We start from the raw sequence: 16212 nt of genomic DNA, 5'->3' as shown, positions 1-16212 counted from the left end.
ATACAGCAGTGATAGCCTTGCCTGGTAGCTTCACTTTTCATCTGGTGCTGAAGTGATCGCACTTGCAGAGTGCATCTGCGCAATTCTGTCAAGAAAATGAAATGTCTTTACTGAGTCTATCAGTGGCAACCATTTGGGACATGCAATCTTCTCTCAGCATATCATTGTGCTTTATACATGAAGGCAGCAACTGGATATCAGGGACAATGGTGGCTAGTGTAATGGCACAGACACATGCTCAGACACATACACACACAAACACACACACACACATACACACACAGCCACAGCCAGACAGAGATAGAGAGAAACATACATGTACATTCATTGGCATACAAAGAAGGCAATAAAGTTACTGTGAAACTGTTAAAACAACCAGACAGACAGAACGAGAGCGAGAGAGATTTGTATAAGCTGTGGCAATATTCACTATTTGTTGTTGCTCAGCTTTCACATTCCCAAAATCAAGCAGGCCAGAGAGAAACTCCTCAGCTGAAAATGTTGCAAAGCAAATTGCATCGTGTGTGTGTGTGTGTGTATGTGTGAATATGACAGAGAGAGTGAGAAAGAATGAGAGACACAGAGAGAGAGGCTGGGGTAATTTATGCCCCCCGCAGCTGTGCAAATACCAGCATTTAGACACATTCCTCAGCCCAAATGAACAGTTGCGTTCGTTTTAGCATGGCAATAATGAACCATCAGTATATCATTTATTTGAGCTGAATAAAATATGCAACAACTTTACATTTGTTTGGATCCATTTATCACCAGTGTCATTGAGCTGCCTGTGGTACTATAGCGCATTAACGTAACAAAACGCTGGTAATCTTGTGGAAAATGCATATTTATTGTTTGCATTTCTAAAGCCCCTGAAGCAGACAGACAAGAAAGAGAATTGTTGAATAATGTTTTATAATATTAAATTTCTGAAAACAAACCCTGCTTATTCAGATTATGAAATCTGAAGCAGGCTTTGATGTTGATGCTGAGGCGAATGGAAATGCTTGAATATCCTGTCAGTTCAAGACATTAGCCTATTGCCACATTTATTTACACAACACACAACACACTTAGCTTTGACCCTGCCCTCAACCTTGAAGCTAGTCAAAACATCCCCAGAAGACTGCAAAAGCCTTCCCGTTTTTCATATGGGACAACTTTGAAATTTAACTTTAAATATTTTAGAAGCTCTTTCAGCATCAGGCTGAAATTTATACTGTAAGTCCTGCTTTAAAAAGCATTAATATTTACTTCATATTCACTCAGTTTTGTGATGACTTCACAGCAGCCTTAGAGCAGTACCTTTCTCTCTCTCTCTCTCTCTCTCTCTCTCTCTCTCTCTCTCTTTTCACTCTCTTACTCATTGAATGATTCAGTTATGCCATACAGTATTAATTCCCTCATTAGACGCAAACTGACCCTTGTGTTATTACACAGCCGCTCCGGAGAACACTGGCTCCAGTGGAGCAGTCACATGAAAGTGTGATTCACCTGCACACATACACCAGTCCTTGTCTTCCAGGCGGAGAAAACGAACACTCACCTCCATTTATGCCTGACTGAAATGGTGACACATTAACTCATATTATGTCTGTGCTAATGTCGCGTTACGCCACATCCTACTTGACTCAGTGCCAGCAATAGCAAAGACAGACAGAGGTGTGGGAATAACCATGAAGGGCTAATTTGATTATGCATGGATGGCAGGGTTTTTTGGACAGCATGGATAATAAGGTGACAAAGGGGGGGGGGGGGGGCTACGGCTTGTAATAGTCGCTGATGGTGTCGGCCTTATCTTCATCGCCGCTGATGGCTGACACAGACTGACAGCTTCCTGATGAAAAGCAAAAGGGCTCCGCTCACACAGGTTATTGTGCTGTGTGCATCTGAATCACCAGTGCTGCTCAATAGAGACTCAACATCGCCTCCTGGATCCCAACAGGGTTTATTACACACACCACACACACACACACACACACACACACACACACACACACACACACACACACACACACACACACACATCAGAAAGCCTACGTGCATGCTATCAGATGCGATAATAACATCCGGTTAATGCCTCTATTATGCAGATCTTGTGTTTCCCTGCATGAGGTCTTCTTAATGACTGCGGGGGTCATGGCGGTGGAAATGTCTTTTGGATGACCACGATAAGCCCGGTTAACGCTGCGCACCGGGCCAGCTCTCATGCCTCTGGCCTGCTCAGTGGGGCGACTGATAATGAGCTCGTCTGCGAGAGCCCATCTCTCCGGGGATTAAGCACCAGGGGAAAAAAAGGACTCCTGTGTAACCTCTGATTAACTCACATGTGCCACTGGAGGAACCAGCCCCCACACCCAGCTCTCGCCCCTCATGGCACTCCAGTGAATTCCTCAAGGTAACGCTTCATTATCATATTGTGTCATCGTCTCCTTATCCCTTTATGAACAATATGACCCTTAATGTCTGACACTAAGTTGAGTTGGAGTCACTTTTGGTAGGTCATTGGGGAGACATTATGAAAAAGCAGAAAGAGTGAGACTTACAGTAATTGACATGATTCTTTTTTGTTCATGTTGTTTTTTGTAATGCAGTGTTTATTGAGTTTTGAACATAGGGAAGTATACATAGCATTTGTCTTAAGTACAGAGGTCAAATCATCCCTTAAACCCCCCCTTCCCCACCCCAAACCATCCCACCCAATCCCTTACCAACAATGGATACCAATGGATAACCATCAGCTAATTACCTGATTGTCATGATTCTGATTGACATGCCAGCTTCCTTGACCCGTTGCAATATAAATATCTGCATTGCAGCAGTGTGAATCTCTGTAATAGAGCATTAAAGGATGGGTAATCCATCATGGCATCCAGTTGTCATGTTGCCTCATCAGTAGCTACTAGATGTTAATTGAATTCCTCTGTTTGCTGTAATGAGAGATCCATCTGTGACATCCTGCAGAGGTCTTCTTTTAGCCTCCACTATAGCTAATGCTTTTGGCGGCGCTCTGTTCTTCGCAAAAGCCATTTTCAGTGGAGCCGAGATTCATCTTCGAGGCAGACGCCAATACTGTTTTGCCACCCCCTTAACTGTCAGTGTCAGATGATCCTACTTAATTGCTCGGTGTGTATGAAAACAAAAACATTTCGGCACTTTATGTGCTGCTCATTATCCTTGGTCTGGTACATACAAAATGATACAGGAAGCCGCCGAGAACAGAAATGGAATTTTCTAACTGGAGGTCTTCCTCATAAAATTACAGATTAAAAATGTTGCTCCCGCTGTGAAACGCCTTCTGCTTTTTTCCCGCAGTCAGAGAGCGGAAGATGGAGAGAGAGAGGGGGGGGTGCAGTGCAGTGCAATGTGGGTTTGTCAGTGTGGGGGAAAAGTATTATCTGACAGACATGAGTCAGGCTTGTATTTCAGAGTTCAAATGATGCAGCCAACCCTCCCAGTGGCTCCAAGTTGTCATTTCTCTGTGGTGTACCAGATCATAATTAGTCAGCCATGTTCGCTCCCCCTCACCACTGTTTATTAATGGCAGGGCAATGTTGTGTTATGTGCGGTTGCCTGCAGCATTAGCCTGACATACAGGCCTACGACAGTGTTCACTTTTTAATGGCGGCACCCTTTTGGTGTTGTTGATGTGAGCTGCTGGAAATACACAGCACTGATTTGCCGACTTCATGTCAAGCCTCATTCTGCTGGGTTAAACCAGAGAGGAATAGTCAAAAATGTGATGTTCTTCTGATGTGCAAATGTGCAATTGCTTATTGACTCTTTACTGGATTGCCTTCTCAAACACCATCATCATCATTTATGTCAATTGTGGGTTTTCTCTCTCTATCCCTCTCTCTCTTTCTCTCTCTCTGCATAATTATGGTGCGTATGTGTGTGTGTGTGTGTGTGTGTGTGTGTGTGTGTGTGTGTGTGTGTGTGTGTGTGTGTGTGTGTGTGTGTGTGTGTGTGTGTGTGTGTGTGTGTGTGTGTGTGTGTGTGTGAAATCTGTGCATTTGGGTATGTGTCTGTGTAGATGTTTATGTAATGTCATTTACATGTTTGCCAAGAGACCGTCTGTCAGCATTTGTTTATAAGGGCATATAACCTTACAACCTGTCACAAATTCACATATGTCTCACAAAGAGCCCAAGGCCTCCATGCCTTTAACATAGTTGTACATTTCCTGATTTTCTTGGACATTTTTATTACACGCACAGCTCCCCTATGTCCTCCGGGATCCTGCCTGCTTGGCAGATTGCATAGTAATGTAGCTAAACCCTTTCGGCAGGCTGTTAGGAGGGAAATCGATGCTCCAGTTGACTCCAGGACTGAAAATGATTTCTCGGTGGAGCACAGGGCAGTGAGAATTACAGGCGTCGTGGGTGGTCTATTTGGCATGGTGTGGCTGTCCTGGCCTTTCTGTCTGCCCGTTCCAGTACAGACGACTGGGTGCATTTCTAAGGGGCAAGCCAACTACGGTGATACAACCTACCCCTTTGTCCTCAAGCCTTTGTTTTAGAGTGATTTTGCTTGTGGTGTTCACCTTATTTATGCTGTTTACCTCTCTCAGACTGTGGTTACAATTTTACCCTGTTCCAATTTATTGTCTCATTAGTGTGCTAAATTCACAGTTTGGTTTAATTATTCAGTGGGTCTAGTCTCTACAGCACCCTTTTTCACCTTAGTATCCTAAACTTAATCACCAGCACTGCAAATAATGAAGGTTGTTTGGGTTACTTGTTATTTTCCATTATGTACAACTTGACAGGTGCCCAATAAATATCCCTTGTCAAAACAAATTCTCTGCAAAATTCTCTCTCTCTCTCTCTCTCTCTCTCTCTCTCTCTCTATATATATATATATATATATATATATATATATATATATATATATATATATATATATATATATATATGTGTGTGTGTGTGTGTGTGTGTGTGTGTGTGTGTGTGTGTACTACAGTAAAACACGATGGTCATTACCAACTTTTATAATGTCAAGACCATTAACACTCTGCTCTATTTCTCTATTTCTCTGTTTATTCCACTTTTATCACTAATAAGCTGGACAAACCATGGCAGTGCAAGGTGAAGCTCACTCTCCACAGACCAGCTCAGGCCTCAGAATGTGCACCTTTAATACTAGCTTCAGTATGTGAAGTGCAAGGCTTATTCATTATGTTCCAAACTAACTTGCCATTTAAAAACTTTTGATGAAAAATAGGTAAAAGGACAACTAAATTGCATTTTCAAGTTTGGGTAAAAATAAAATGAGTTGTGGAAATAAAACACTTTCTTGCCTAAAGATATAATAATTGATTGACTATGTTTATATGGTCAATTTATAACAAGTGATTAAGCAAATGAGAGAACAGTACTGTTCACTGGTTGGTTAAAATGAAGAGAACCAGTTTCTTTATTTGTCCACTAGATGGAACTGTTGTTCAACTATGGCAGTTACTGTCCTGCTGATAGTCTGCTTCAGCTATGAAGGGCTACAGAATATGCAACCAGATGAGTTTTTTTAGATTAGATTAGATTCAACTTTATTGTCATTGTGCAGAGTAAAAATACAGAGACAGCGGAATGCAGTTTGCGTCTAAGCAAGTGCAAAAAAGCAGAAAAGTGCAATGTGATATACACGATATAGACAGGTGGCGCAGTATAAACAATATAATACATATAGTGCAGTGCAGACAGTAGTGTACCTTTAAGAAAGTGGTATGGTTTACAGTAATATGAATTATATATATATATGAAGAACTATAATAACAGACAGTTTTGGCAAATATTGCTGCTTTCTACAAGGGGTGAGTACAGGAATTAGGAAAGGTTACGTTCTCTGTTGATAAATATCCTGTTTGCAAATTTGCTCAGTAACAAAAAGAGGCACCATCCATATAAGTGTATGCAGTTGCGTATAGTGACCATAGGAGGGCGCAACTAGCATACGTTTTTGGTGAACCAACGATAGTGATTATGAGAGCAGGTCATTAGGTTTCTCCAATGCAACAGCTGCTATTCACTTTACTGGAACATTTCACTGAAAACTGCTTTTAATGTACTTTTAACAACATATTATCCAAACTTTGTTTATGTTCAGCAGTATTGCACCTAATCAGTTTGCATGCCATATTGGAATCAGTTTTGTGCATGCACAAATGTGTTGCAGTCAAGAGATAACACAACATGGCACTTGTCAGTATGATGGAGTGACTGATATGGGGAAAAGAGCTCATATAGTGGCAGCAAAAGAGCTAATTTGTACATATCATTTGAGACCAAGTATGCAATTGGAAGTCAAGACATCAACATGACTACTATCAAAATAGTTGGAACGTCAATGACTGGAAACACAGAATGTAAACATAGCTAAGTAATCTTAGTACCAGCTGATTTTGCAAGTCTTTGTCTGATTGCATCAATACAACGGAGGACTGCAATAAACCTTCCTAGAGCGAGACAAAAAACCTCAAATATTACAGAAGGCACCTAAAACAATAAAGAGCTCGCAGTCGGAATCTGACTGCTGTTTGTTGTCGCAAGGCCCAGTGGTAGTTTAAGCCACCCTAAAGAGGTGACGGTGGCTCTTAGACAATGCAGAGTCTTCTCCTGGTCCATATGGCAGCTCAGCAGGGCCTCCTTTGTAGTGTGATTGATTCACTCACGTTAATCGTTGTCATCTTTAAGAGGTCTTCCGTCTCTCCTTTCTCTCTCTCTCTCTCTCTCTCTCTCTCTCTCTCTGTATCTCTGTCCCTTTTTTGTGTCCTCCCCTCAACCCATCCCCCTCCCTCCGGTCAGCATCTCTCTCCCCTCCATGATCTAGTATGAGCCGGTTTCCTCCGCAAAAGTGTGCCTTTCAGTTTGTACACAAACCCCCCACCCCATCCACAGCCCACACAACATCATCACCCCACCCTGCTCGCCTCTCTGCTCCAGACTTTGTGTTTGTGAAAAGGAGCATCTCAAATGTCTTTTGCAGGCACAGCAGCTGCTAGTGCCCCACGCCATTCTTTCAGCCCTGACAACAAAGGGAGGAACTTTTACCCCCCCCCCCCCCCTCTTTTCTTCCCTTTTTTTTCGCCTTCACCGGGGTGTTCAGTGGACTTTTGTGTGCTAACACCACCTCTCCCCCACCCCCCACCTTTTGACGTTGGAGCAGGAGTGCTGCCTGCTGCCTTTGTTTGAGTGTGTGTTGGAGAGGGGAGGGTAGGCGAGGGAGAGGCCTCTGATAGAGGGGCTGCTTGCCTCCGGAGCCCTCGGGGGCTAAACTGGGCCTATACTGACACGGGCAGAGCACAGCACAGCTGGCCCCTGTACACTCTGCCACCCCCCACCCCCCAACCAAACATACCAAACATACACACAGACACATGCACACTTACACACACACACACACACACACACACACACACACACACACACACACACACATACATAAGCATAAACATAAACATAAATGTACATACACATACACACACACAGTGGAGAGTGAGGTAGGGGCAGACAGGGAGGTGGGGCGGGGGAGACCCCTTCAGAGCCATCTGATAAACAGCATTTTGTCAACAGTTGGCAGCAGGCGCAAAGAACAATTATCCAGCCATGAACCACTTCACATCACAACAACAAACAACAGCAGAAGAATTTCGCCAGGCTCTGGCAACAAACACACCCACAACGAATCGTACGCAAAGATACAAACCCACACATAGACATTCATCTCTAATTGCCACCTGCCACTTGCAGCCATTCAGATGCTCCCTGATGGCTGAGCACTGTTTGGAACGTCAACAGCGTCATAATTATCATCGTCATTATCAGTTAACTCATCGATCACCACACAGGAGCAAACCAGAACAGACGAGATAGGGCCAGAGGGACAAACAGGAGCCTTGTGGTGGGGCGTTAGCAACCTGAGTCATGTGTTTACATTCCTGTCAGAGATTCATGTGTTTATGGCCCTTTAGTTAGTAGCCGGTCAGAACTGGTAGTCATCTGCATGCAGCCCCTTGTGCTCTTGCGTGTGCTTGCTTTGTTCCAGCTGAGGGCTTTTCAGTGGGTAGTGGGGGTGGGGGGCTCTCTTGGAGCAGGTGATTGTAGTAGAGGAGAAGGGTAGTGCAGTGGTGTTTGGGGGGTTGCTTGCTTTGTGCATTTATACACTCACTCTGTGTTGTGGGTGCAAATAGTTCTGGATATTTCTGTAGTTTTTCTACAGAGATAGTTTAGGTTTGGCGTGGCTCAATGTGTACAATGCTGTGTCTGTCTTTTTTTGTTTGTTTATGTGTGTGCATGTATAATGTTTTGGGTGAATATCATAGACTATAAAATAGGTGAATATGCATGTGTGTGTGTGTGTGTTTCTGGGGGGTGCAAGTGAATGAATGTGTGTGTTTGTGTGTGTGTGTGTGTGTGTGTGTTTGCTGTGCCTGCAGCATGCAGGAGAGGGGTGTGCTCTGACCTCCTGACCGCGTGAGGCCTGGCAGCTGGCTCACTTAAACTCATAATTACCATAGACAGCAGACTGAGGGCCTCATTCTTGTGCATAATCTGCAGTCATACTTTCAGCCCGTCGGACAGCACGAGCCTATAGAAAAGCTCCAAAGTTGAAGTAAATTAATTAAAAATGTCTGCCATCCTTTGCATGTTTGCTAAATTGTGAATTTGGTCAACATCGAAAATAAGAAACCTATCGGTATGAAGATCTACATGTTTTGTAACAGTTGTGTACAATGTTGAGTTGAGTAACAGTTGTGTGCAAGCTTAAGTTTACTTATTTAGGACAATGAAATCAAAACTAGAGAAGAGCACTTTCATATAATTTATGCATCTGAGACTTCAAACTGAGGTTCTACAACAAATATCAATAATTTAAGAACAATCAAAACAATTTAATTAACAATTGTACATTCCAGTTGTACTGTTTACAAACATGCAAAAAGAGGGGCAATTACTTTCCTTTTTACAAAGCCAGAGAGACATTCATTCACTCAAGTAGACCCACGAGTTGTTTGATTCTTTCCAATTACTGTAATTTGAGGCTATTTCAATGTCTTTCCTAAATTAAACGTTTGGTGTTTATTGAGATTTGTGTGTGGAGACGGGGGTGGACTGGAGAGAGTGGTATCCGTGACAACAGTGAGCCCCCTGCCCAAATCAGTCTTTTCTGCCATCTGCTGCTGCTTTTTTTTCAGCAGGATTTCAGTTCACCAGCTGAGTTGTGTGTGTGTGTGTGTGTGTGTTTGTGTGTGTGTGTGTGTGTGTGTGTGTGTGTGTTAGCATCCATGTGCGATCTTAATAGTGCATCTGTGTGCCTGTGTGCATAAATGCAAGTGTGTCTATTTGTTTGGCAGATTGTGTGCATTTGTGTTTGCACTTCTCTGTGTGTGTGCTTGTGTTTCAGCATGCTTATTGTGAGTGTGTGTGTGAGTATATGTGTGTATGTCTGTGTGTGTGTGTATATGTGTGTGTGTGTGTGTGTGTGTGTGTGTGTGTGTGTGTGTGTGTGTGTATGTGTGTGTGTATGTATGTGTGTGTGTGTGTGTGTGTGTGTGTGTGTGTGTGTGTGTGTATATGTGTGTGTGTGTGTGTGTGTGTGTGTGTGTGTGTGTGTGTGTGTGTGTGTGTGTGTGTGTGTGTGTGTGTGTGTATACAAGCCCTAAGTGAATAGCCTGAGGGGAGGGAAGTATCTGATGAAAGGGCCATTGGAAAGTGAGCCATGTGGCTGCTGCAGAGAGAGCCCTTGCAAAGCGGTTTGAGTCAGCCTGAGCAGGCCAGCACTGCCCGGCCCTGGTGCTGCTGCTGCTCTGTGTGTCTGGTGTGTGTGTGTGTGTGTGTGTGTGTGTGTGTGTGTGTGTGTGTGTGTGTGTGTGTGTGTGTGTGTGTGTGTGTGTGTATGTGGGAGGAGGTAATGAAATCTGCTGATGGGGGCAGGCCTGGCCCTGCCTGCCTGGCCTGCTCTCTTCTGTCACGGCAGCTGGGGAGTGCGCCAGCTTCCAGGGGCGTCATGTTCGGCCGGCCGCCACACTGCACCGCACCCCACCCATGTACACCAGGGTAGGGCTGACAGAAGCTTCAACCTCCCCCCCCCCCCCCCCACACACACACACACACCCCTCTTCAACTACCAACATGTGGACTCCCTCCCAACTCTGCCCTCTTCATCTCTCTCCTTCTTTGTCACCCACCCTCCATCCCACTGCTGTCTGTCCCTACCCCTCCTCCTCCTCTCTCTCTCTCTCTCTCTCTCTGTATCTCCTTCTGCCCTACAACAGATCTGCGATTAGCCCCCTTCTCCGCCCATTTGCCACTGGAGGGGCCCCTTTGAAACAGCCTGCTCAGGGGGATGATGCGGGGGAGCACCCCGGTCCCCAGGGGAGAGGGGATGAATGAGGGCTGGCTTGTGCCAGGCACAGGGCCGTCCTCGTCCCCTTGTCCTCGTCCACCTCACCTCCCCCTCTCATCTCATCTCCACTCCTCTTCTCTCCTCCACCCACTCCTATCTCTCCTGCCCTGCACCTTTCCACCAGCTAATTATGCAGCAGCAGCAGCAGCAGATGGAGAAGTGCAGCATGGACCGAGTTGCCGGGTAGACTTTTTGGGGGTCTTGTGGTTAGGGGCCTCCTGGCCCTCTCCCTCTCTCACTCTCTCACTTTCTCTCTCTCCCTCTCTCTGTTGGGTGGTTTGCTGCCACTGGTTGTCTGAAAGAGGACAATGGGGTGGTATTATTGAGGCAGGATTATTTGATTACCTCTCTGGCTGCTTAGTCGGAGCAGAAGGTCCTGTGGGGACAGGGGAACAGGTTCATCTGTGGCTTGTGTCAGTGTTTTAGACTGAGCAGCCCATGCAACAGAGATCTCAACTCATCTGTCCTAAGAGCGCTTTAAAATGCACTTTTAAAAAATTAAATCAAAGTCTGATTGACTATGTTGAGATATTAACTATTTAAGGCACTGTGGAATGATTTTCATCCAAAATGCATGTCAGTATCAAGCTTTTAAAAACGTTCTGCTTGAGTTGGTTTATTAGTTAGTCACAATTGCATGTAAGGGTTTTAGTTTAACTTTGTCGTTTGTTTAAAATGTAACATTGTGCACAATACTGCTTTTAAGAAAGTCCAACAAAATTTGGCTTCAACAGCACTTTATTTTAAATATATGGCTATTGAATTCAATCTTGATGTTATAAGAGCTGCTCACAGTTTTAGCTGAAACATGAAATCTAGGCATTGACATTAACTGGTTGAAATAACTGTTATGACATGACTTAAGATGTGAAAAACAAAGTTCATTTACAGCAAACGTACAGCTATGTAGTCATTTTTTGTGATCTTTGACTAGGAAATGAAACATAAAACTAAACTAAGTTTAGTATCTTTACTATAGCAAACTATTATTGAAAGGGGGGTTACAAATTATTTGATTTCAATTATAAATCAGGTTAATTAGGTTAATGATATGCAACCCAATTATCCTGGATCACACAAATAAACACATGGAAGAAGTCCAAGGTATCAACTACATTCTATGGTAAATTCATTAGAACATGAATTGGCAATGTATACAGTATACCACATGGATGTTGTAACACATGACCAAAACATTGAAAGTCACATGGCTCTGGCCTGGCAACAGCCTTTCTTGTGGGTAACCAATCACAGAGCTGGTCTACTATATCCAGGAAAAGACACCTTTTATCCTCTTGGCCAATCAGTGAGTGTGTTTGGTCTCCAGATGTCACTTGGGTGCATGTCGGGGTGAAGGTGGGGGCTGGGGCTATATTGGGCCTATGGTATGTCAGCTCAGGAAGTAACATTTTTACCAAATCCCACTTCCTAAGCCTCTATACTTGTCTGTACTACTACTACATACACAATGTTCTGATGATCATTCATTCCACTGAAACTTGCCTGACCTAAATAGAAGGAGTATGGCTTTGCCATGGGCTGTCAGAGTTTCAGTCTAGTTTTCTGATTGTTGTTTTCATCAAAACTAATGGCACCAACCGTGTATCTGAAACATAGCGTAACAGATTCTGATGTCCAATAGGATGACTTTCTAGCTATTTATGGTATAGTGCAGTGAGTTGCAGAACCATTCTGGGTGGGTCGCAAAGCTTGTGGTTAAAAAACAAAAATAGAATTACCCATTGGAAAAGCTACCCTATCAGATCTAATGTCGGAACTTTATTTTGATAGACATTATTTGAATGACAGTCATTTCGATGGACATAGACAATGTCTGTGACAGGCCATGTTAGATATTCTTTTAGTGGTACATACAGCAAAACAACCCTGAGTATTTGAAGCATGGCTCCACTTATGTTGAGAACAACAAGGGACAGAAACCCCAAAGTGTGGTGTGCAATGAATTGATGGCACATGAGAGCATGAAACCATCAAAGCTAAAACGCCACATGGAAACAAAGGTTTGCCATCAGCATGTTCCAAACAATTACATGCACTCCACACGTCCTACCTGGTAGCTCACTGCATCAGTTGGTTTAAACGCTAACGTATGGGTCCGTCTTAGTGACCATGGGTAACCAAGGGTACCAAGGCCAGACCAGTTAAGAAACACTGGTATAGTGTATGTTTATTTTCTTATCAGACAACACTGAAGTATAATTTGCCTTTCTTAAGAGACAAAATATGGGCCTGACTATATGGTGGGAATATACATATCAAACTCAACTATTCACCAGGACCTGTATAGTGGGGTCTTTTCTTAGTGAAATTTATTTTGTTGGTTGATAGTCACCAAATCCCACTGCCCCAACCACCTGCCTAAAACATTGCATAACAGGTTCTTATTGACCACTTGAGCAACTTTCTGGTGGTTGGGGTAAAGAAATTAGTGACTGATAACACTGAATTCGCTTGCCCTGTCGTGAATGACAAAATATTGAACTGACAGAAATGAGCTGAAGTGGTTGCTTTGATGCTTAAAGATACCCAAAATTAGCAGCGCAATGAATGCCACTACTAACTTAACAGCTAAGGGTTCAGGGTGTGTTGGAGGGTAATTTGGCCGCTTGTGTCAAGTAAAGCTCGCTTCTTATGACTCTTAACTACAAATCTCAGCCTTTTGTTCAACTCAGCAGAAACAACTTTTCACAAGGTGAAATTCATTCTTACTTTCCTTTATTTCTTGTTTTTTTTCTTTCTTTTTTCTACAACAATACAAATAATGGTTGCAAATTATAATAACAATAATAATGCAGTAATCTTAACAAATTCTAAAGTGAAACCTTTAGAGATTAATGACAATTCTGGAAAGTGAGAAACATTCTTGCAGAGCAGAGTGTCTTCCCTTGGCTCCGCAGTGCTTATCTTTAAAAATGAGCAAGATGTTAAGTCCATTTTTAAAAAAAGCATGCTTCATTCGACGACCACTTCGTCCACTGCGTGTACAAACGCATGCGATATTTGCTCTGTGGCAAGGCCACAGCCGCAAAACTCGCTTCTCCTTCCTCTCCAAACCTCATCCGCACAAAGAATGAGGGCCATTGTGTCGCTCTCGTGGCATGCCTGCCCCTGGTTCACATAAAGAACCTGGGTCAGCTTGGCATGGACGGTACAAGGCGCGACGATAACCGCGAGGGCCACTCGGGCATAACCTCGCGGTGCCTGGACTGAGATCCTCCTCAGGAGTATCCAGGGATGCAGGAAAATTTGCATCATCCTGTCAAGTAGGATGAGTATTCCTTCAGGTTTAAAGCATCTCGATCAGAGAAGAGTATAGGCCCAGTTCAACGCTCAGGCAGAGTGATCTCTGGGACCCACTCGTTGAAGCTGCGGCTTTCTTCGCAGAACAGGTGCAGCTTCTCGAGGGCCGGATCCTCCCAAGAACCTTCAGTAGGGTTCTGTAGAGAAGGAAAGAGATTAAATATTAGTGCCATTGCAATGACTTGTGCCACTGTGAATCCACACAAATCTGACTAAAGGTGAGCTGTGTGAATGCTGACTTGATTTGAAACATACCGAGATGAGGACACAGTGGGCGTCCTCCATATGTTCAGATTTGTCCCCAACAATCTTTGAGATGCGCTGCATGTCATTGACTCTCACAATGCTGATGTCGTTGTCAAAGCAGAAAGCTTGGATGAGAGTGAAGTGAATCTGAAGAGCTATATCACATTCGAAGGCATCAGTTGCCAGCACACAGAAAGACACACTGTCAGGGTCTCTGTTGAAAATGAAAGAAGAAAATGATTAGTTTATGCCATTTTAATGCAACAAAACCAAATGTTATTGACTTATTTAAATGTCATAATTATGTCCCTAAAAAGTTACTTACTCGTTCATTATTTTTGCACACTCGTAGACTCCAACGGTAACACGACCGTCAGCTTGGGCATTCTGGAGAGCCTCTTTCAAAGTTTTGCCAGTGTTCATCTTAGCGTTTAGCAAGTGAATGAAAGATGTAGAGTGGTTGAGTTCGAACTGAGTCGAGAAGAGTTTGACTCCTTCATGGAACGTGGCCACTACTTATAGTCAGCCACTGGCACGCGTTTGCACCGAACTTTGTGATTGGCTGTTCGAAGATAATGCAACCCCCCTTCTCCGGCGCGTGCCTGCACACACAATCAAGACTTCTGAAAGAAATCTTGATGAATAGATCAAAACTGAAGCACACGTCTGCCAAAATAGAGAGAGGCGTTGAATAAAGTGAAAACGTACAGATTGTACAGTGGATTCGGATATCTTTAAGATTACCGGAAATTCGATGAATTCATTTTGATACATTTACTCGTGCTCAGAACTGGGCTACTTACTCAAAGTCTGAAGTGTAAAGGGAGCCATTTGAATTTAACCAGACAGTGTATAGTTTAACTGAGCTGTTGCGTTTATTTCTGGTATGTATTTTAAGTAAGCTTAACTGTCTATAGACCTAAGACGTGGATCTTTAGATCTTCTGAATTGTACATAAATGTAACTTTGCATGTGAGGCAGAAATGAGATAGGCTGTAGAGCCTAACATTCAAACTTTGCAGGTTTGATGATGGAAACGCCTAATTAAAAAAGTCATGGCAATTCCTGTATGGGGGGTTGTCTGACACGCGCCTCTCTTTGCAAAGGTGGATTTAGTGGAGTGACTTGCGGCGCGTGGCATCTGGAGGCGCTTGCTGTTTCTCCATGGCAACAGGACCCATCTGTCCTTGGGGGTTGGTAAGGGGGTCGCTGAGGCAAACTTGTCTGTATCCAACTCAAGATGATTATCTGCACCTGCGGGTTAAGCGTCCAATGGATCGCCCAATCGGGCTTATCTTTTAGTCAAAACAATATAGTTATTTGGTGCGCAATTCAGTCATATGGAAGACAAAAGGCTATATCTGTACGTATCTGCATGTCTTTTCAAGTTGAATGTAATGTTAATACATTAGTATTGTACAAAATTAGAATATTGTTGTGGAGAAGGGAGAGGCAGAAATAAAAACAAGGCAGACTGAATGCCTTATAATAAATGTCTAACATGTCACAGCACGTCAGCAGTAGAACAGACTAATCTGCATCCATACAAAGGCAAATTTTAAGATATAGGGCTAGCACACTCGGTCAGAGGGGTGTGTACTTTGGAACACCTGTCACTTGCCCCGGCGACGGGGAGGTCGTGGTGTGTAGGGTCGCAAGGGGGCCCCCTGAGCTGCAGATGTGACTGCAGAACAATGCACGGCCACCGAACTGCACGCGTTTCATTCTTTCTGTCGGCTGACTATGTTAATAAGTTTTGTGGGCATTGCAAACCCGATGACACTCCAGCATATATGTATAGGTGTATGTGATGTGGATATCCAGATAACTGATAACTTTTCAAATTATACATCTTAAATGCAACGTTTTATGATAACTAATACAGGGTTAATTGAATACGTTCATCACATATTGCATTACATATAACTTATTTTCCTCTAACAAGACGCCCAGGAAAACCTGCATAATTTTATGCAGGCCTAGAAGGGTTTTTAGCGCCCAGATATTCAAGAATGCAAGATACAATAAACATTGTGCCGTACTTAATACGGACAGGAACTTTTGCTACAGATTAAAAACTAAAAGTTAGATTGCACAGGGCAAAATTAGAATCAACCCCATTGAGAGACAGCAGACTGTTCTGGCCAACGAATGTAAAGACGCGCGAACAATAGCGATGCGTGCTGCAGGGTCGCGAGGGGTGAATGGGTGTATGTCCATTGCGAGACTTGTCCATCTGCTCGG

General features: G+C 43.6%; 1 protein-coding gene across 1 annotated transcript; it reads right to left on the bottom strand.

The window, feature by feature from the left end:
• Positions 1-13002: 13002 nt before the first annotated feature.
• LOC125304726 (growth arrest and DNA damage-inducible protein GADD45 gamma-like) lies at positions 13003-14438 on the bottom strand. The gene is made up of 3 exons (XM_048259219.1): positions 14294-14438; positions 13978-14182; positions 13003-13859 (listed from the first exon to the last, which is right to left on the bottom strand). The coding sequence occupies exons 1-3, from the start codon at positions 14389-14391 to the stop codon at positions 13746-13748; spliced, it is 417 nt and encodes a 138-aa protein (XP_048115176.1). The 5' UTR covers positions 14392-14438; the 3' UTR covers positions 13003-13745.
• Between the last annotated feature and the right edge of the window lie 1774 nt (positions 14439-16212).

The sequence above is a fragment of the Alosa alosa genome, chromosome 12 (genome assembly GCF_017589495.1).
Source record: "Alosa alosa isolate M-15738 ecotype Scorff River chromosome 12, AALO_Geno_1.1, whole genome shotgun sequence".
Taxonomy (NCBI): Eukaryota; Metazoa; Chordata; class Actinopteri; order Clupeiformes; family Clupeidae; genus Alosa; species Alosa alosa.
This window is presented reverse-complemented; position numbering and strand designations above follow the sequence as displayed.